At 40.0% G+C, this 23,073-nt stretch overlaps 1 protein-coding gene across 1 annotated transcript in view; it reads left to right on the top strand.

The window, feature by feature from the left end:
- The window catches only part of LOC137327968 (low-density lipoprotein receptor-related protein 5-like), a 229,864-nt gene that overhangs the window by 170,854 nt on the left and 35,937 nt on the right, over nt 1-23,073 (top strand). The window contains exons 8-15 of the mRNA XM_067993981.1: nt 12,284-12,500; nt 13,049-13,338; nt 14,267-14,493; nt 16,594-16,778; nt 17,879-18,202; nt 19,944-20,146; nt 21,591-21,802; nt 22,647-22,837. Of these exons, the coding sequence (XP_067850082.1) occupies nt 12,284-12,500; nt 13,049-13,338; nt 14,267-14,493; nt 16,594-16,778; nt 17,879-18,202; nt 19,944-20,146; nt 21,591-21,802; nt 22,647-22,837 (1,849 nt within the window). The remainder of the gene's footprint in view (nt 1-12,283; nt 12,501-13,048; nt 13,339-14,266; nt 14,494-16,593; nt 16,779-17,878; nt 18,203-19,943; nt 20,147-21,590; nt 21,803-22,646; nt 22,838-23,073) is intronic.

Here is a 23,073-nt window from a genome sequence, read left to right as displayed (position 1 = left end):
GACGAGAAGTTCATGAGCTCCTCGCAATTGTTGTTGGAGGTGAGGGTGGAGGAGGCGGGGAGAGGGGTTTAAGACGATGGTTTGTAGTGAAGAGGAGAAGTCAGGGGTTAACTTTGCATTCCAGTATGAACCTGGAATAGTGAGCAGTTTCGGCAGAGGAGAGCAGGACCCGATAGTGCTTTATGTGGTCCAGGCGGATCTGGCAATGAATGGCTAAACCAGTTGTCCACAATAAACTTTCAAGTCTGAGTCCCTTGAACTTGAGGGAGCGGAGATGAGGGCCGTACCAGGGGGAATGACCAGGGTGAAGGTTTTAATGGGGACATGGGCATCAAAAGTGGAGGTGAGTGTGATTGAGCAGATCGGTAGCTGCAGAAATGTCATGATGAATGGAGGGCCAAAGGCATGACAGTTGGGAACTTTAAAGTGCTGTTGCAAGTGACTTCGGGGAGAGTTCTTTCCAGGGGCAGACACAGAAGGAAGTGGGTTTCGGAGGGGGAAGGGGTATGTGAGTGGAGAGGGATACAAGGAAGTGATCAGAGGGGGCCCAACTTAGATAAACTCTGCTGTAATCTATTATATGCTTTCATTTTTATTTCAATGCCAATATTTAAGATATCAACAATTATATATTTTATTAAATCTTTTAAACAGAAGAGGATGCTGCCAATGTCACAGTAAAGGAGGAGGTAGTAGAGATGTTGGATAGGATAAAAGTAGATAAAGAGGAGGCACTTAAACGGTTGGCAGTACTCAAAGTGGTAAAGTCACCCGGTCCAGATGGGATGCATCCTAAATTGCTGAGGGAAGTAAAGGTGGTAATTGCAGAGGCTCTGGCCACAATCTTCCAATCCTCACTAGATATGGGAGTGATGCCAGAGGACTGGAGGATGGCAAATATTACACCCCTGTTCAAAAAAGTGGAGAGGGATAAACACGGCCACTGTAGGCCAGTCAGCCTAACGTCAGTGGTGGGGAAACTTTTAGTGACAATGATCAGAGACAAAATCAATAGGCACTTGGAAAAGTATGGGTTAATAAATGAAAGCCAGCATGGATTTGTTAAAAGCAAAATTGATCGAGTTCTTTGATGAAGTAACGGAGAGGGTTGATGAGGGTCGTGCAGTTGATGATGTGCATATGGATTTTCAAAAGGCGTTTGGTGAAGTACCGCCTAATAGACTTGTTGGCAAAATTGAAGCCCGTGGGATCGAAGGGACCGTGGCAGTGAGGATACAAAATTGGCTGCGGGACAGAAAGCAGATAGTGGTGAATGGTGGTTTTTCAGCCAGGAGGGAAGTATACAGTGGTGTTCCCCAGGCGTCAGTATTAGGATCAATGCTCTTTTTGATATAATGTGGAGATGCCGGTGATGGACTGGGGTGGACAAATGTAAGGAGTCTTACAACACCAGGACTATAACCTGGTGTTTTAAGACTCCTTACTTTTTGATATATATTGATGACCTGGACTTGGGTATACAGGGCATAATTTCAAAGTTTGCAGATGACATGAAACTCGGAAATGTAGTAAAACGATGAGGAAGATAGTAACAGACTTCAGAAGGATATAGACAGATTGGTGAAACAGGCAGACACATGGCAGAGAAGTGTGAAATGGTTAATTTTGGTAGGAACAATGAGGAGAGTCAATATAAGCAAAATGGTACAATTTTAAAGGGGGTGCAGGAACAGTGAGACCTGGGGGTGCACATACACAAATCTTTGAAGGTGGCAGGACAAGTTAAGAAGTCTGTTTAAAGAAGCATGCGGGATCCTTGGCTTTACAAATAGATGCATAGAGTACAAAAGCAAAGAAGTTATGCTGAACCTTTATAAAACACTGGTTAGGCCCCAGCTGGAGTATTGTGTCCAATTCTGGGCACCACACTTTAGGAAGGATGTCAAGGGTGCAGAGGAGATTTACTAGAATGGTACCAGGGTTAACGGATTTCAGTTATGTGGAGAGAATGGAGAAGCTGGGATTGTTCTCATTGGAGCAGAGAAGGTTAAGGGGAGATTTGATAGAGGTGTTCAACCTTATGAAGGGTTTTGATAGAGTAAATATGGAGAAATTGTTTCCAGTAGTAGAAGGGTCGGTAACCAGAGGATACAGATTTAAGGTAATTGGCAAAAGAACCAGAGGCAACATGAGAAAAAAAAATTTACGCAGCGAGTTGTAATGATCTGAAATGCACTGCCTGAAAGGGTGATGGAGGCAGATTCAATACCAACTTTCAAAAGGGAATTGGATAAATACGCCAAGGGAAAAAATTTACAGGGTTATGGGGAAAGAGCAGGGGAATGGGACTAAATGGATAGCACTTTCAAAGAGACTGCATACGCATAATGGGCTGAATGGCCTCCTTCTATGCTGTATTATTCTATGATTCTATGACTCAGGAATAAATATTGGCTAGCAGACCTCCTGCTCTTTGAATAGTGCCATTCTATCTTTTATGTTCACCTGAAAGGGCATAAGGAGCCTTTTGGATGAGATGTTAAATTGAGGCCCCAAAACACATTCCAGTACCTTATCATTGAATTAACGTTATCCCCAACAGTCAGTCTTCCCTCATGATCCGGTTGGGAAACGTACCATGGAGTGCTGATCCACACAGTCCGGGAAAATCCCATGTTCGATACCCACTATGTGCAGAGATATCTGATTTAAATGGAACAGCAACTGGGACCTTACATTTGGCCTTAGCAGTACCGAGGTAGGGAAGGGGAAAAAATAACAGAGCTTCGCACTCTCGATCACTGTACATGCATGGATGTCAGGTGGGCATTGGGAAGGAGGGAGATGCCCCTCTAGCCCAGCTTCTGCTGGAGCGGGGCATCTCACAGTGTATCCTGTTAAACTTGTATGTACACGTTTAGGTTTTAAAATTTTTTGCCCAAAGTTGCTGGAAGTGCGAGCTGATAACAGTGCAGCGAGAGCAACAGGGCATCTGGGACCTTGGTGCACAACAGGACAAATGATGTATTTCCTTAAGTAATGAAATTAAAAGATTGAGAAATGTACAGAGGAAGGAGGGTGGATTAGAGTGGGTGAATTCAATGTCAATTCAGATACAGAAAGAGAAATAGAGAGGGAAAGAAAGATTGGATTAAGAGAGAGATGATACCTGTGGGAAGGATGATTTTTAAGAAAGCAACTGGGGTGCCTGACTAGATTTGAGGTCAAGCAACAATGAGTCAAATGACTGGAATAACATTTCATTAGTGGTGTAAATACATGTTTTTTAAAAAAATTATATATAGTTTACAGTTCTGCCATCTTTTCCACCTCCATGTGTGAGACCATCATTCCCTATTTACTTTGCAACACTGAGGCCGATGGCAGGCCCAACTATGGTGGCAGCTCGAAGGTAAATGAGGTGACACCACTTCTGCCTCTTGATGTGCTGAGACCCACTTAAAGGGGTGCGTTTTGCAGGCGTCCGTTGGCAGCAATATAAACACTTCCCCCAGAGATAAAGATCATTTATCTTTTCTGACTGCTGACACAGTCCAGTGATGGACTTTTTTTTCTTTGCTCATTGTACAGGCCTTTCCCAGCTTTTGTGACAGTTACAGCAGTCTGAAAACAAAGCGGCAAGGACATTGCTGCGGGTGTACGTGCAAAATAGTTTCTATTTTGTCCTGGGGTCTGCAATTCTCTGTACAATATAAACAGGATGGTTTCATTGCACTGAGCGCTTGTTGCAATATTGCAAAGGTTTCAGGAAGAGGTTCTGCAATATAAATTGAGCTGGTCTTAGGAACATTGAACATAGGAACAGGAGTAGGCCATTCAGCCCCTCGTGCCTGCTCCGCCATTCGATAAGATCATGGCTGATCTGTGCAGCAAGAACAATTGCACTTGCAGAGAGTGCTAAGCCTTGGCTAATTTCCTAACAGTCATGCTGAACAGTTGCTTTTGTATTGTTCTAGTGCCGCCAGCGGCAAAACCAGCGCAGACTTGCTGGATTCGCTAAGGAAGGCTGGGAAACCTTATATTTTACTGAGTCTTTTTTGCGACGAGCCTTGGTGGGTGCTGCCATCAGCTGTGTGAAACTTATGCACAAGGACCCAACAGAACTAGTGCAGCACTACCCGTAATATAAAGATAGCCAAACAGTGCAGAAAGGTAACACCATCTCAAGCACCCTAGAGAAAGTGTAAATGTTAATTGAACTTCAAATAAATAAGCTTATCAAACAATATGTAGTTATGAAACTATTAGTATGTAATGTAAATTTGTCATATACACTATCAAACTATTTTAAACCATTTGGAAATGTTCCAATGTTGTGGATGATAACCTGGTGACATAACTATAGGGCAAAGTAAATCATTAAATATTCTGCCTCTTTGTGTTTGTTTCTACACTTTATAATTTCCCAGCTGATTTTAACATGCTCAGAGCATAATTTTGTTTACTTCCTCTGTTCGCAAACCATCACTATATTTCATCTCGCAGATTCATTTGAACTGCTGTTCTCTATTAGTGTATTATTCTACAATTTAATCTTGAGATGTTTACAGAAAGACAGCTTTTCAATTAAATTCACTTTGGAAATGTTTCTTTTCTCATCACAAAATACATTTTTTATTGCCTGACACACTACTTGAAAGCCCATCAGTCTTGGAATTAATTTTCCTGCCACATCACTCATTGTAATATATCAACAATTTTTTTAATACACTTCAAATGAGAGATGTCATACATTGTGAGTTAGCTACAGTAAAACTCCTGCTAATGTAATTCTTATATTTTAAAGAGGAGATAGAATAAGTCCAGGGAACTATAGACCAGTTAGTTTAACGTCGGTGGTAGGAAAGATAATGTAATCTTGACTCAAAGATGTAATAGAAAAACATCTAGAAACCAAAAATACGGATTTCAAAAGGGAAGGTCATGCTTAACCAACCTTATTGAATTCTTTGAAGAAATAACAGAGTGGACAAGGTTAATGCATTAGATATGATATATTTGAATTTTCAAAAGGCCTTCAATAAGGTACTACATAGTGGACTCGAGGACTAAGGTCAGAGCACGTGGAGTCAGGGGACAGGTAGCAGAATGGATAGCAAACTGGCTACAAAAGAGAAAATAGAGATTAGGGGTTAAGGGTAGCTACTCAGACTGGCTATAGGTTGGAAGTGGTGTTCCACAGGGATCGGTGCTGGGACCACTGTTCACAATTTAAATGAAAGATTTGGACTCAAATCGGGAATACAAATTCAAAGTTTGTTGACGACACCAAATTGGGGGGTTAGTTAATACAAAGGAAGAATGTGACAAAATACAAGAAGACATTAATAAACTTGCAGAATGGCCACGTAACTAGCAAATGAATTTCAATATAGATAACTGTGAGGTGGTGCATTTTGGTAGGGAGAATAAGGAGGCCTCATACTGCTTGGATAATAAGAGTCTAAATGGGGTAGAGGAGCAAAGAGATCTCTGGTATAGATATACAAATCACTAGAAGTAGCGACACGGGTTAATAAGGCCATAAAAAAGACAAATGTAAGGAATCTTACCACACCAGGTTATAGTCCAACAGTTTTATTTGAAAATCACAAGCTTTCGGAGGCTTTCTCCTTCATCAGGTGAGTGTCGGATTCCTTGAAAATTATCACATATATAGTCACAGAACAATGCCTGGTGATTACAGATAATCTTTCCAACTGCCCGTTATCAAGGCAATCAAAGGAATTGGATAGTGTTCAGGCAGAAAAACATTAGATACCAGACTACTGAATATAAAAACGGCCAGAACCAAAGACAGGGAGGGAGAGAGAGAGAGAAACATCCAAAAGGAAGAGAGAGAGAGAATGACCAGTTGTATTAAAAACAGAACTTTTTTTTCCGCTGGTGGGGTTACGTGTAGCGCGACATGAACCCAAGATCCCGGTTGAGGCTGTCCTCATGGGTGCGGAACTTGGCTATCAATTTCTGCTCGACGATTTTGCGTTGTCGTGTGTCTCGCTTCTTCACTGCACAGGACCTCCAACCAACGCTATACACCAGATACATTGATGACATTTTCTTCCTATGGACCCACAGTGAAGAATCACTGAAGAAACTACACAATAACATCAACAAGTTCCATCCCACCATCAAACTCACCATGGACTACTCCTCAGAATCGGTTTCTTTCTTGGACACACGAATCTCCATCAAAGACGGGCACCTCAGCACCTCACTCTACCGCAAGCCCACGGACAACCTCACGATGCTCCACTTTTCCAGCTTCCACCCTAACCACGTCAAAGAGGCCATCCCCTATGGACAGGCCCTGCGAATACACAGGATCTGCTCAGACAAGGAGGAACGCGATGGACACCTACAGACGCTGAAAGACGCCCTCGTAAGAACGGGATATGACGCTCGACTCGTCGATCGACAGTTCCGACGGGCCACAGCGAAAAATCGCATAGACCTCCTCAGAAGACAAACACGGGACGCAACCAACAGAGTACCCTTCGTCGTCCAGTACTTCCCCGGAGCGGAGAAACTACGCCATGTTCTCCGCAGCCTTCAACATGTCATCGAAGACGACGAACACCTCGCTAAGGCCATCCCCACGCCTCCACTACTCGCCTTCAAACAGCCACCCAACCTCAAACAGACCATCGTTCGCAGCAAATTACCCAGGCTTCAGGAGAACAGCATCCACGACACCACACAACCCTGCAACGGCAACCTCTGCAAGACATGCCAAATCATCGACACAGATACCACCATCACACAAGAGGACACCACCCACCAGGTACATGGTTCATACTCCTGTGACTCGGCCAACGTTGTCTACCTCATACGTTGCAGGAAAGGATGCCCCGGAGCATGGTACATTGGCGAGACCATGCAGACACTGCGACAACGGATGAACGGACACCGCGCAACAATCGCCAGACAGGAGGGTTCCCTCCCAGTCGGGGAACACTTCAGCAGTCAAGGACATTCAGCCACCGATCTTCGGGTAAGCGTTCTCCAAGGCAGCCTTCAAGACACAAGACAACGCAAAATCGTCGTGCAGAAATTGATAGCCAAGTTCCGCACCCATGAGGACGGCCTCAACCAGGATCTTGGGTTCATGTCACGCTACACGTAACCCCACCAGCGGAAAAAAAAGTTATCTGTTTTTAATACAACTGGTCATTCTCTCTCTTTCTCTTCCTTTCGGATGTTTCTCTCTCTCTCTCTCTCCCTCCCTGTCTTTGGTTCTGGCCGTTTGTATATTCAGTAGTCTGGTATCTAATGTTTTTCTGCCTAAACACTATTCAATTCCTTTGATTGCCTTGATAATGGGCAGTTGGAAAGATTATCTGTAATCACCAGGCATTGTTCTGTGACTATATATGTGGTAATTTTCAAGGAATCCGACACTCACCTGATGAAGGAGAAAGCCTCCGAAAGCTTGTGATTTTCAAATAAAACTGTTGGACTATAACCTGGTGTTGTAAGATTCCTTACATTTGTACACCCCAGTCCATCACCGGCATCTCCACATCATAAAAAAAGACAGACCAAGCACTGGGGTTCATTTCTAGAGGGATAGAATTGAAAAGCTGAGAAGTTATGTTAAACTTGTATAGAACCTTGGTTAGACTACACTTGGAGTACAGAGAACAGTTCTGGTCTCCACACTATATCAAAAGGATTTAGAGGCATTGGAGAAAGTGCAAAAAAGATTCACAAGGATGATACCAGAACTGAGAGGATATACTGATCAGGAAAGGCTGAACAGGCTGGGGTTCTTTTCTCTAGAAAAGAGAAGGCTGAGGGGTGACCTGATAGAGGTCTTCAAGATAATGAAAGGGTTTGATAGGGTAGACATAGAGAAAAATTTTCCCCTTGTGGGGGAGTACAAAATTAGAGGTCAGAAATATAACAGTCACTAATAGATCCAATAGGTGAGTCAGGAGAAACATCTTTATCCAAAAAGTGATAAGAATGTGGAATGCGCTACCACAAGGAGTAGTTGAGGCAATTAACATAGATGCATTTAAGGGGATGTTAGATAAGCACATGAGGGAGAAAGGAATAGTATGCTGATAGATGAAGAGGGGTGCAGGGTAAACGCTGGCATAGACCAGTTGGGCGGAATGGCCTGTTTCTGTGCTGTAGACTCGATGATCCTCTTTCCCCAAACCAATGTGCCATAATCTCAGCTTTAAAGACCACCATCCACTGGCACCACAGTGACATTTCCACTTCCTCTGTGGCCTCTGAGTGAGATTACCAGTTAGTGTTAAATTATGGGTAGTTTTGCTCAATAGATTAAAGCAAATGGAAATTGTACCAAAGAACTGGAGGGTGGCAAATGTTACACCCCTGCTCAAAAAAGAGGAACGGGATAAGGCACGAAATTATAGACCAACTAGTCTTGTCAGTTGTGAGTAAACTTCTAGAGTTTGTAATATGGGATGAAATTAGTGAACATGTAGCAAGCCACACTCTAATCAGACAGTGAATTTGTAATGACAGATTCTGCTTGACAAATAAAGAAATAGACAAAGGAATTGTGCTGGAGATAAATATGTATATAATATATGACTTTCAGAAGGCATTTTATAAGATGCCATGAAAGGAACTGGTTATGAAATTTAATGCACATGGCATTAAAAGGAATCAATAGAATGTTGGTTAGGAGACAGAAAGCAGAGAATAGGGGTAAATGGAGCTTTTTGGGGATAACAGGGTGTAGGTATCTGTGCTGGAAGCTCTTTTGTTTTCCAGTTATATGATCTGGACATAGATACAAGAGGAATTATATTAAAATTTACTGCTGATACCAAATTAAGAATATTAGAGACTATAAGGAAAGTTGCAGGAACACATAGATAAATTGGTGGAATGGACTGAAAGGAGCCAGATGCAGTTCAATGCCAAGAAATGTGAAATGGTTAATTTTTGGAGAAGAATACTGTGAGGAAATATATTCTAAATGGTACGATCCTTATCAGGGTAGGGCAGAGCAATTTGGGGATACATGTACATTGATCTGTGGGAATGGAGTTAGAAAAGGCTATAAAAAGATAAATGGGATTCTGTGTTTTATACATTGAACATAGAAGTAAAGAAGTGATGCTCAATTTGTGTAAGACATTGGTTAGGTCACAGTTGCAGCATTGTATACAGTTTTGGCCATCTCACTAAAGGAAAGATACTAAAGTCATGGAAGGGATAAAGCAAAAATTCACTAGAATTATACCAGGAATGAAACAATAGGCCAAATTTTGCTCTGGCGGGGCATCTAATGGCATCTACCATTAGTTAGACTTGCCCTGCACCCTTCAGCTCAAAAAAGTTTTGCCCACCAAGTTGCTGAAAGTGCGAGCTGATAACGGCACAGTGAGGGAAACAGGACATCGGGGACCTGCATGAACAGGGCAACCATCAGGGTATCTCCTTAACTAATCAGATTGAAGGATTGAGAAATAAACAGCAGAAGGACTGAGAAGGAAGTGTAAATTAGAGTGGGTGAATTAAATGTCAAATCAGGTACAGAAAGAGAAATAGAGGAGGAAGAAAGATTGGAATAAAAGGGAGAGAAAAAAGACAACAGGAGCATTTTAATTTGACTTTTTAAATCTCCAACAACAATTAATACCTGAAGGAATGAGACTCCACATTTATAATAGTTAATTTTCAGTGCCAGGTTGATTGGCAGTCATTAACAATTATCACATCGTTCAAATGGTACCTACACTTGAAATGATGAGACTTAACTTTCTGTAGCGAGTTCAGTTCGTATGTACCGCGCCAATACAGCAATTTCATGACATTCGATGCATTTCAATGGTAAGGCTGACAGCGCGATACCGTTTTGGCAAAACTAACGGCAGAACAGTGCAAATCAGACAGCAACTTTTGGATATTGCCATTTAACCGTGCATCTGCTTCTTGCCTGAAGTTGCTGTACCATTTACGCAGTTATAACTGCAAGTGCTATTAGCCTCATCGTTATTTTGACAGCAAAAGATTTAGAAGAATTGGAACTCGGGACCTTTTTCATTGGAATACAGAAAGTTAAAGAGGATCAAGTAGAGGTTTTCAAAATTAGGATAGGCTTTGAAAAGGTAAATAGTGAAAGATTGTTTCAATTAGCCAGGGAATCACTAACTGATATAGACTGAAGATTATCACTAGGCATACAAAGAGAGAAGTTAGAATTTTTTTCACACAATAGGTCAATTGAACATAGAATGCTTTCCCACAAGTTTCTATTGAAACACTATTTAAAATGGAATTGGATTAAGTATTTGGAAAGGAAAAATATAAAAAGATACGGAGAAAAAGCAGAGAAATGAGATTAGATTACACCGCTCCCATTGAAGACCTGTAAGCAGAATGAGCTGAAAGGCCTCCTCCTGATTTGTAATTTTTATGGTTCTGTAAGTAAAAATATTCCAAGAAAATGTACTCTAATATTCTCTTTTTTGTTTCAAGTTGTTAATTAACATAAAGAAAGAACTTGCATTTATATAGTGCCTGTCACAACCTCAGGACGTCTTGAAGTACTTTTGAAGTGTAGTTGCTGTTATAATGTAAGGAAACATGGTAGCCAATTTGCACACAGCAATGTCTCACAAACAACAATCAAATAAATTACCTGATCATCTGGGGTTTTTTAGGTGTGGGTTAGGGGATAAGTGTTGGCCAGGACATTGGGAGAACTACCCTGCTCTTCTTCGAATAGTGCGCTGGGATCTTTTACATCCATCTGAGAGAGCAGACAAGGCCTCTGTTTAACGTTTCATCCGAAATACGGCAGCTGCGACAGTGCAGCACTCCCTCAGTACTGCACTGAATTGTCAGCTTAGATTATGTGCTCAAATCTCTGGAGTGGGGCTTGAATCCACAACCCTCTGACTCCAGGGGCAAGAGTTCTACCACTGAGCTAAGGCTGACACCTTGATAAGGGGGTGATGGTACTACCTCAAGAATTCATTACGTCCTGAGAGTATGGCCGTCAAGTGGCAGTTCATTAATAGTAGTCTGCCCTTCCTTGTGCCTTTCTGTTGTTCTTGCTAGAAGAGTATTTGATAATGGAAGAATTAAAATGTCTACTGTATACTGTATGTACCTGGTAGGATATGCCTATCTGAAGCTGGTACTTTTCATTTAACTTCTCTCTTTTTCATTCCTTTTAATTTCTTCTAAATTCTACTTTTTGGTATGCATCCAGAACCAAAGTTGAGGAATGTTGAATTTTGTTCTGTTTCAGATGAACAAAGTTCACAGTTTCTCAACATGGAGAAATATGAAAAAATTGTGTGCTGTATCTGAATTATGAATTAAACTAATTTTAGTCTCTTGTGCAATTGGGGTTTAAAGGTGGAAATTAAATCTGCTTCCTGTATATGAATTTGTTAAGAATTCTTCCTTCCTCCACAAAGATTGTGTAATGATGCACAAAAAAAAATTGGCTTCTGTGCAAATTGCTTCCCCAGCTCAGTTAGGACTTGACATTGGATTGGAGCCCTGTATACCAAATCAGATGAGGCATACTGGCCTCCAGATGGGTAGTAGTGAGCCACACCAGATCGGCCATGGAAGCAGCCTGAGCAGCCAAAGAATAATAAGAATTTTGGGGACCAACATCTTTAATTAGTTGAAATGTATTAATCAAGTAACTGTAACATGGGACTGTAGGTCATAGTTAGACATGTTCTGGTTAGGATTCGTGTCATTCTACTTGGTCGAACTATGTATTTCACGATGCAAATTATCTCTCTCTCATATTCTGCCCCCACCCCAGAAATTTTGTATCCAGCATTTCTTTCAAAATTTCCATTCGTATAATAAATATTGAACAACTTGGTATTGTTATTTGTAGTACAGTTTAAATATATATATTTGTTGTTCATTCCTTCTTAACACTTCTTACCATGTCAACCCGAATCTATGTTGAACAGTATTTATGCAACACTTCTTTATCTCCTACCTTTATTTTAAAGGTAAATCAAACCTAAGTGATGACATCAGCTTTAGGATGCTGCATGTGGCAGAAAATGACACTATTTCTGGATTTTCTTTACTCTTTCTTTCCTGAAACTGAAAATGACTGTATAAAAGAACTTGCCCTTTTCTAAACACGCAAGTCAGATGTGAGAGGTCAACATACCTTTACAAAAAAATTACTGCTAGGAGTGTCATCAGTTGAAAAAATAGTTCGACACTGTGGACATGCCTACTTGGTATTGAACTGTCTGTCAGGCAAGTCCTTCCCACCAATATTCAAATCTTCTTGGAATTGGACATTTACTTTTGTTTTAAACAGGTGATCAATGTCGATGGAACTGGTCGTAGAACACTTGTGGAAGATAAGCTTCCTCACATATTTGGGTTCACTTTATTGGGTGATTATATCTACTGGACTGACTGGCAGAGACGAAGCATTGAACGTGTTCATAAGCACCGTGCAGAGAGAGAAATCATCATTGATCAGTTACCTGACCTTATGGGTCTGAAAGCAACAAGAGTAACAAAAGCATTTGGTATGTGATCTTAATGGATATGCATCCACCCTAAGTATTACTTGAGTTTGTGAAAAGAACAGCTAGTCAGGGCCTCTTTCTTTATTGCTGTCCACTGACCCCTTTTCCAAATTGCATCTGTGCATAGACATTAGGTGAGGATGAGATCAGATTATACTGTGATGTCTTCAAAGTTGAATTTCCTGCTCATACTCAATGACTGGACTCACATATGTAGAATGATCACTTAAGCAAGATACCAAAAGGCTCTTAGCATCTGTGGAAATATACTACAACATGAGTCACAGGTTCAGGAGAGGAGAAGAACCAGATAGCTTGCTTCTGCTGAAAATGTTCCCAATGCAGTGCCCAATTTGCACAGAGTGCATCACTAATATATTATTGAGTGGACCTCACATATACAGAGGTCTGCTTAACCATACATGTCTGTAAACTGTCCTATCATCACTGCAGAATTTTGCCTTGTGTTACTATGTGTCCTTTATACCTTTTTTTGATCAGTTCAATGTGAGTTCTTTAAATAATGGTATTATTGTGTGTTATTATAGGAACAAACCCTTGTTCGGAGAATAATGGTGGCTGCAGCCATCTATGTTTGTACAGGCCTCAGGGTCCACGCTGTGCCTGTCCGATGGGCCTGGAGTTAATAAGGGACATGAAAACCTGCATTGTACCTGAAGCTTTCCTGCTGTTCTCCAGCAGGGCAGACATCCGTAGAATTTCCTTGGAGACCAACAATAATGATGTGGCAATTCCATTAACAGGGGTGAAGGAAGCATCTGCTCTTGATTTTGACGTTTCTGATAATAGAATTTATTGGACAGACATTAGCTTGAAGGTACTGAATAATAATCAGTTCCAAAAATGGGCGGTAAACAGTTTTTTGTGTGTGTGTTTAAGAAACGGCTTCCCTTTGAAGTCTGTCAGTGAAAACGAGTGGAATTGGACAAGGTGATTTGTGTGGAGAAAAACACTGCACAGGTTTCATGGGCTGAATGGCCTGTTTCTATGCTATAACATTCAATGATTCTATAAGACTGTCTGTGAAATGTGGGTTTTGCAACTATTTTTCATGTGAGATCATAATGAAATATATAAAGTATATATGTGTGTATAATATATGTATGAGTTAAAATTACCTGTAATAGTTAATTGAAATGATATATATTTAGTGTATTTAATTCAGATTTACAATCTGAGGACTGGATATCTTTCTCTGTAGAATGATATACTTTGGCATAGGAACACCTGAAACAGCTTTGCAAATATGAGCAGTATTTTTATAATGTAGAAGGTATGTCACAATCATTTTCTGGCTAGTTCAAAGAGCAACCTGAAAAATCAACCTAATAGTTTTCCAGGATTTATAGCACCTTTCCAATTGAGAATTTGTGATATTGCAAAACATTACATCAAATGAAATGTTTATTTATCTTTATGTGCAATTTCCTGATTTATATTAAGTAATGAAATCTGAAAAGTAAACATTTACCATTAAAATGCAGATTTTTTTGGGGGGGGAAAGTAAAGTAGACTTTAAATATCGCTTTATTCATAAGACTTTCACTTTCACAAAAAAACATGCTGATTTTGTTTTGCTTTCTATAGAAAAGAATGAAAGATTTGAAACTTTTTTTTCTGGTGAATTAGCTTCATAATTAGTTGCTTATAGATTACATATTCAGATTGGGTAAAATGAAACAGACTTTGCTTGTTTGACACATGCGAGATGTTTTATCATTGTATCCTACGTTCTTTTCCCATAGACCATTAGCCGTGCTTTCATGAATGGAAGCTCTGTTGAGCATGTGATTGAGTTTGGCCTTGATTACCCAGAAGGAATGGCAGTAGACTGGTTGGCAAAAAACCTCTACTGGGCAGACACAGGCACCAATCGAATTGAAGTGGCACGGCTGGATGGGCAATATCGACAGGTGTTGGTGTGGAAAGAGTTGGACAATCCACGAGCTTTGGCTCTTGATCCTTCTGACGGGTAAGGGAAAAGCAGAGTATGATATAGTATCACCTGTACTAGAGGTTGAAAAGGTTTCATGTTATCCAAGGGTATCTAAATGGGATTGTAGGCTTGAAAGTAAACCATATACCTTTTGGATTACAGAAGTGACGTTTAGCATGCAAGAGTTATAACATTCACATTTCTGATCTCTTGGGTCATAGTTTACCACTATTGGCCACAGTCAGTGTTTTGTGTGCCAGACCTCTGTATTAGTACAGACCTCTATTAGTGCCTGGTAAAGTAACTGAATAATATTTAATTATTAATCAGGGAAGATAAATGTTATCAAGTCCCCATGAAAATTGAAATGTTGAAAATATAGAAAGTGAAACATTAGCAAGAGGTTTTATTATGAACACTAGACAGAAATGTTTTGACATACAGCTAAGCTGCTTATAATGGACTGATTTATGCATGGGTGATTTGTCTATTATAAATGGCTATCTGATTTATGTCTCAAGGCACAGTTAACATAGAAACTTAAGTCCCGGGTTCAGTTGCCACGTGCTGTTAGTATCAGTTGTAAGTTGTAGCATAGCTGCACATTACAGCTATGCTGTCAGCAGGTTTGGGATTAGTTGTAGTGCACTGGGAGGATCAGCTGATTTGGAGCTGTATTGGTAATCAGGCTCAACTGTAGTACACTGGGAGGATTAGCTGATACAACTCCTGCTTAGCTGAACCTCCAGCATGCTAGAAGTGATCTTAAATCCCAAATCATTTACTTATTACAAAAGTTAATTGTTCAATTAAAGCTGCATGAGCGGATGTGGCAAACAATACATTTACTATTGAGCTCGAGGGGCTTGGTTTGGGATTCAAGGTTTTGACTTGTAAAGGGCTGTCTACTATACCCAGTTCTGATGGAAATGTAGCCAACTGTACTTTCTAACCTTCTTCCTATGACAGAGTCAGGTCAAGAAGATAAGTAAATTGGTTTCAAAGACCTTCAGGCCCAAAAGGTTTGCAAATTTTGGGACGAAGAATTTGATCAAAACTTAGGGCCTTGAAGGACATACTTAAATTGTTATTAACTCCTGATTATTAAATGCTTTTGAAAGCGTTCTCTGTTAAATGAGTTTGGGCAATCCACTTCTTATTGGATGCAGGCTAACAGCACAAAACTGGTAGCAATCTGTCGGTAAATTACCGTTCTCTCAGGTGTCAGACTTGGCTCAGTGATGACACTCTTAGCTAAGTAAGAAGGAAGGTCATTGGTCCAAGCCCCACTCCAGAGACATGAGCGTATAATTTAGGCTGATAGCTCAATACAGGGGAGTATTGCACTGTCGGAGATGCCATCTTTCAGATGAGATGTTAAACCAAGGCACTGTCTTGCCTCTTGAGTGGAACTTTTCAAAGAGCAGGGGATTTCTCCCAGTGTGCTGGCAAACATTTATCCCTCAACCAACACCACCAAAAAAAAAGCTGGTTATTTATCTCTCAGCTGTTTATGGGACATTGCTGTGCACAAATGGCTGCCATGTTTCCCTACATTTACAACAGTGAAACACATTGGGATGTCCTGAGATTGTGAAAGGTGCTATACAAGTGCAAGTTCTTTCTATCTTCTTTAGCAATGCCAAAAAGAAAGTGGTAAACTGCACATTGGTTCAGCAGAAAGTGCTCTTATGAGACAAGAGTTGAGGTAGCATGTTGGTAACTTAATGCTGACACTGGGTGCCCAGCACTAACACCAGTTAGTCCCAGCACTAACATCTATTATTGTAAACACAATAATTTACCTGCTCCATTTCTAAACAAAAGAAAGAGAAAATTAATAGAGTTTTCTTATTCAGATGTTTTAACCCAGTAAAATGGAAAGTTTTTTTTATACATGAAGTGTTATGGGAAAAAAAACATTTATACGTGAGATTTGTGAAATAAAATGTTTTCTCTAAGTTGTTCTTTTGTTGTATGAATATTAAACGTGATGAGCTTTTGAAGCACAAAAATGTTTAAGTCTTCAAGTCATTGTTGTTATTAGTAAGTTCAAGCTGTTATGACAATACAGGATCATTTGTAAAAGTGATTCCTTTTTCCCCAAGTGTTTTGATAACTGTTTCCCTACACCAGATATATGTACTGGACTGAATGGGGTGGTAAACCAAGAATTGTCCGAGCCCACATGGATGGTACTAATAGTGCTGCTCTGGTAGAGAGAGTGGGGCGTGCCAATGGTCTTACTATTGACTATGCAGAGAAAAGACTCTACTGGACTGACCTGGATACATCAATGATTGAATCTTCAAATATGTTGGGTAAGAGGAAATTCCAGACTTGGTTCTAAAATGTTTTGAGGTAACTTGTGAATAAGAGCTTTGATCTGTCACAATTATTTATTGTTTAAATATGGAACATTGGCCTTATAAAAGGTTCTGTGTTGATTTTGGCCAATGGGAAGCTTTTTTAATGTGCTTCTTTGAGTTGTTTCTGAAATCTTGCATTGCAAAAACAGCTGTACATTTTTAATTCAAAATGTTTTACATACCATATTGTCTATTGGGGCCAACTATTCAAAGCAATGTAATTTTAAATTTGGTATTCTCCAGTTGTATATGTGGCAGTTATTCCACCTCCCAAAAAAAATGCTTCTGATCTTGGGGCTACTAGCTGTTGCTGCAACTGTTGTGTGACTATGATTGTGACTCAGAAAGTACTTCATGTAGTGTTTCTTAGATAATTTCTTGGTAAATCTTTTAAATTTAAAAAAAAGGCTATTTCTATTTTCAATTGCAAACAAAAAAATTCACGTGCGTAATTTTTTCAGCATGTTTCTGCTACTTTCTTCAACTGATGTTTTCTTTTAGGGTTTTAGGGTTAATGTTTGCATGCTTGATAACCTTGAATAGATGCAAATCTCAAAATTGCCAGGATTTTGATGAGTTATGGTATGCTATTTTGATACTGGCCCCACCTGTGCATCACTGATGTGAGAAGGAAGCTTCGGTTATATGCCTGCTCACATCAATGTTGAACGGGGAATTGCAGAACTCAAATACCAGCATGACATTTTGCTTTCCACCCTCCATCTGAGCTCAGTTTCTTTGAATTAAGAGTTGATGGAACAGTCAGCTGCTTTCAGCGTATTGTACTGCAAATAAGCTTACACCATGGGTTTTGAGCAAATAGAAGTCGTGCAAAACCAAGGAGGACCACATCTTGAGCTTATCCGACTAGTGCCAGTACTAGGCCAAACTCATAATTCCATGTTGCCCTCTTGGCTGCAGCTCCAACGGTGTAGATATGAAGCCAATGTTAATAATATATTTAGAAAATATTACTAATAGCACTTTTTATGCATTCAGCTAACTTGGATGCAAAAAATAATAGATGTTTCTATTTTTATTCATCAATTAAGGACAACAGCGCGAAATCATAGCTGATGATCTGCCTCACCCCTTTGGACTAACGCAGTACCGAGATTACATCTACTGGACTGACTGGAATCTTCGCAGTATTGAACGTGCTGATAAGATGAATGGACAAAACCGTACCCTTATTCAGGGACATTTGGACTACGTAATGGATATCCTAGTTTTTCATTCTTCACGGCAAGATGGCTGGAATGATTGTGTGCAAACCAATGGACACTGTTCTCATCTTTGCCTTGCTGTGCCAACTGGGTATAGGTGTGGATGTGCATCACATTACATTCTTGATGACAATAACAGAACTTGCAGTTGTAAGTCTTTATTTTTATTGCTTTGAAATTATGTTTATTATATATAATAATCAGATATTAAATTCTTCTTTTAAGTCATTGCAGTCATTTATCTCTAATAATAGACACAGAGGCTATAATTTAAGAACAAAAGTAATAAATATCAGTTCCCACGTTGTAACTTGCAGTAGATGCTGCTGAAGCACAGTGAATGCATAATTAGCAAAAGTTGTTGAATATTAAAGTTTTATTCGTATTATTAAATACTGTAGTAGAATATTCAGACCGCCTGCATGATTATGAAAGTACATCAAAGAAATGTTACCAGCACATTTAAGTTTAAATGACAGTATTTTTAATGCAGTGTTTTGGACATTATTGTCAAGTTATGTACCCTGTTGCTGCTGAAATATAACACGCAAAGAAGCTGCAAAGGGATATAGACAGGTTAAGTGAGTGGGCGAGAAGGTGGCAGATGAAGTTTAATGTGGGGAAATGTGAAATTATCTACTTTGGTAGGAAGAATATTTTTTAAAAGGTCAGAGAATAAGAAATGTTGGTAGTCAGAGGGATTTGGGTGTCCTTGTACACGAATCACAGAAAGTTAATATGCAGATACAGCACGCAATTTGGAAGGCAAATGGTATGTTAGCCTTTATTGCAAGGGAATTGGAGTATAGTGAGGTGAGAGTGACTGCCCTTGACATCAAGGCAGCATTTGACCGAGTATGGCACCAAGGAGCCCTAGTAAAATTGAAGTCAATGGGAATCAGCGGGAAAACTTTCCAGTGGCTGGAGTCATACCTAGCACAAATGAAGATAGTAGTGGTTGTTGGAGGCCAATCATCTCAGCTCCAGGACATTGCTGCAGGAGTTCCTCAGGGCATTATCCTAGGCACAACCATCTTCAGCTGCTTCATCAATGACCTTCCCTCCTTCATAAGGTCAGAAATGGGGATGCTCGCTGATGACTGCACAGTGTTCAATTCCATTCGCAACCCCTCAGATAATGAAGCAGTCCGTGCCCGCATGCAGCAAGACCTGGACAACATCCGGAGTTGAGAAGAATGAGAGGTGATCTCATTGAAACATATAAAATTCTTAGAGGGCTTGACACAGTAGATGCTGAGAGGCTGTTTCCCCTGACTGGAGAGTCTAGAACTAGGGGTTGTAGTTTCAAGATAAGGGTCGGCCATTTACTACTGAGATGAGGAAAATTTTCTTCACTCATAAGGTTGTGAATCTTTGAAATTCTGTACCCCAGAGGGTTGTGGATGCTCAGTCATTGAGTATATTCAAGACTGAGATAGTGAGATTTTTGGACACTAAGGGATATGGGGATCGGGTAGGAAAGTGGAGTTAAGGTAGAAGATCAGACATGATCTGATTGAATGGTGGAGCAGGCTCGAGGGGCCCTATGGCCTACTCCTGCTCCTATTTCTTATGCTATTATTCACTCTGACATTTGAGTGGAACAGAATGCCCAAAGGATTCGCTAACTTAGTAATCTGTTTAAAATGTTGCTTCAAAAGTTCATACATTAAATCTACAGTTTGGGTAATTGCAGTAATCACATTTTACTGTACTAATTTACTTGGAAAACATCAAATTTTCGATACTGTTTTGCAATGAGATTTCCTTTAGCAGTGATAACCCTGTAAGGTAACCCTGTAGTAGTTGTTTGCTTTAGAACATTGTAAAAAGATTTGGTACTTATAATTTTTTAATCATTATATGTGTTTAATTTGTTTTGTTTTTTTAGCACCCATCAGCTTCTTGCTGTTCAGTCAGAAGACTGCAATTAGTCGTATGGTGTTAGATGAACAACAGAGTCCAGATATAATTTTGCCTGTACATGGTTTGCGAAATGTGAAGGCAGTGGAGTATGATGCTGTTGACAAGTTGATTTACTGGGTAGATGGACGCCAAAATGTCATCAAAAGAGCTAGAGATGATGGCTCTCAGGTAAGTAATATAAGAAATCTTTCAGAAAGGATGCCCACCACAATGGAATTATAGTTTTATCTTTGATTAAACAGTGTTTCCCACCCCTTCCCGACTCAATTTTCTCCCATATTCTTCCCTCATTTCCTAAAACATTGACACATGTTGAGGGATAATGCTACCAGTGTAGAGCGGCTCTTTGGTAACTCATCCAAATTGCATTCTTCACGTGTGAGTGTCAGCAGGCCTAACAAACTCCATCCTGTCTTTGGTCGACTTTCACATATGTCCACTTTCCATCAGGAGCCACCAAATAGCAATCAGAAACAAGAGACATTGCTAATTTTAGTTCCCTACCCTAGGACATTGTTGAACCTCTATTGAATTGTCTGAGATTTCTGCGTTGACCATCCTTGCTTTTGACATTTTATCAACTTCCCTGAGCTCTGTACATCTTTTGCTGCTTCTCAATGCATCATAAGGTATTATCCTGGAGATTTACCAGTAGTTCCTGTTAAATGTGCTTTAGTCACACAATGCCTAAGTCTACCATGAAGTGATATAATATAAGTAGCTGCCCAGTTTCTGAATAAGTCAATTTTTGGTTGCACCATTTGGTAAAAGCCAAGTTGAGGTCAGGAGTTTCCTTACCTTGATTCTGAGGCACTGCAGTCAGCTTGCTGCTCTATCAGGAGACAAATGGAGGTGGGGGGGAAATAAATAGTTTAAAAATGGGAACAGTAACCATTTAAAGTCATTTGAACAGTGGACCAATCGACTAAATATTTGTAGGGATGCTAAGTATTCTGTTTGATATTTTTTTTTAAAAAGGGAGATCTCCCAATCATCTTTGTTGTTGCTTGACATTTTATCTCCCTCCCTGTTCAACTCTCTGTACTTTGTTTCCATGTCTTATGCTTAGTAACCTTTGGTTCAGTCAGCCGAAAACAGAGGTTTGATGGAATCGCCTGTTAGTGATGTTAAATTCTGTTGCATTAATGACTGGAATGAAGGCACAACCCCCACATCTTGATGTTACTAAAGGAGAAACTCCGCACAAAATTATTACTGTCCAACTCTGTGTATCCTGCAAATTTAAGCCACAATACATTTTTTTAAAAAAGAACGACAGAGATCACTTTTATGTAGAGCGATCTTTTTCGTAACACTGTGCTTATGTTTCAATTCAGAGGAAAACAATTCCGCTTCAAAACTAACACAGATTATGCATGTCACTTAATGCTAAAGGGATCAAGGGATATGGGGAAAAAGCGGGAACAGGGTACTGAGTTAGACGATCAGCCATGATTATTTTGAATGGCGGAGCAGGCTCGAAGGGCCAAATGGCCTACTCTTGCTCCTATTTTCTATGTTTCTATGTCAAATAGGTGCTGTTAGGATGTCATGGCATTTCCTGGCATTGTGTATAATATATTTTGTCACCTTAATTCATTTATTTATCTAGGCATTTGTGGTTGTGTCCGGGCCAAACCAAAGCCAGAACCCAGATATACAGCCTCATGACTTGAGCCTGGATATCTACAGCCGAACTGTCTACTGGACTTGTGAAACTTCCAACACCATAAATGTTAACAGGCTTGATGGAAAATCCATTGGAATTGTTCTTCGCGGAGAGCATGACCGACCAAGAGCCATTGTTGTGAATGCAGAACGGGGGTAACGCATTTTCTTTTGTGTGTTCAGTACTGAAGTGGAACTTGGTGATCAGTGGAACTGTTAATAGCCTCGCATTGTAATTTGCTTATTATGCAATTGAATGAATTGACATTTGTAATGAAATTACTACAGATTTAGTGTGAAAATTCCAGCTTTACTTTTTTGCCTTTGTCGAGCTAATAAAGAGCAGTGGAGCCCATTAAACAACTGAATGTCAGCAGAGTGACTTTATTGCACATTCTTTAAAATGTGCTCAGGTGATTTAGGCAATGAGTATCTGCTCATAAATTAATTCATCCACCTCTCCACCAACTCTCTCAATCCCTCCACTGCTTCTGTGCTTTTCCAACATTCAGTCTTGAATGAGCCAGATGTTTCTCTAGCTAAACATTGAAAAGTACAAACTGTGTACACTCACCACTGACTCCGTTCCCCTGCCTAGCTTCGATCTGAGACTGAACCAGACTGTTCACTACCTTGGCACCCTGTTTGGCCCCAAACTGAGTTTCCAACCCCATATCCTCTCATTCACAAGGACCGCCTATTTACTAAGTACTGTTTACTTTACACTTGCGTCTACCCCTACTTCAGCCCATTTGTGCTGAAATCCTCATTCTTTTCTTGCCTCCTGACTCCATTTCCCACACGCTGTCCTAGCTAACCTCTAACCATGCTAGTGAAACTCCTAAGAATTATTGCAACATCAATTCGTCCCTCTTTTTGAAAAATATATTTTGTTTCAACTGGTGTAATAGTATACTGGTTTTACATGTGAGCTAATTTATCCTAGCAGCAACATCCTTGTTTTAATGCTCCATTGTTATGTATTAAAATTTTTATGCAGGTACATGTACTTCACAAATATGCAGGAAAGGTCCCCAAAGATAGAGCGTGCAGCACTTGATGGTACTGAAAGAGAAGTATTATTTTCAACTGGATTGATCCGACCTGTTGATTTGGCAATTGATAACAAACTGGGGAAACTTTTCTGGGTTGATGCAGATCTAAAACGTATTGAAAGCAGTGATTTATCTGGTAAGTTTGAGATCTTCACTTGGCTTTTCATGTGTACTCACCCTCTCTTCTATAAAATAGCTGTTGCAATCTTCTACTGAAATATGAAATGAAAACTGATTTCCAGCTTTGAGTTTCCATGGCTGTATTCAGTAAGATCCACCTTTAATAATGTTTCCGTCCGTCTTTGATTTTTCTTGTATAGTTTGACAGGACCAGTGAGTATTTTCATGCTAGAAAAATCTAGTATCATTTAT

The sequence above is a fragment of the Heptranchias perlo genome, chromosome 12 (assembly GCF_035084215.1).
Source record: "Heptranchias perlo isolate sHepPer1 chromosome 12, sHepPer1.hap1, whole genome shotgun sequence".
Lineage (NCBI taxonomy): Eukaryota > Metazoa > Chordata > Chondrichthyes > Hexanchiformes > Hexanchidae > Heptranchias > Heptranchias perlo.
Note: the sequence above shows the minus strand (reverse complement) of the source record. Positions and strands in the feature narration are given on the sequence as shown.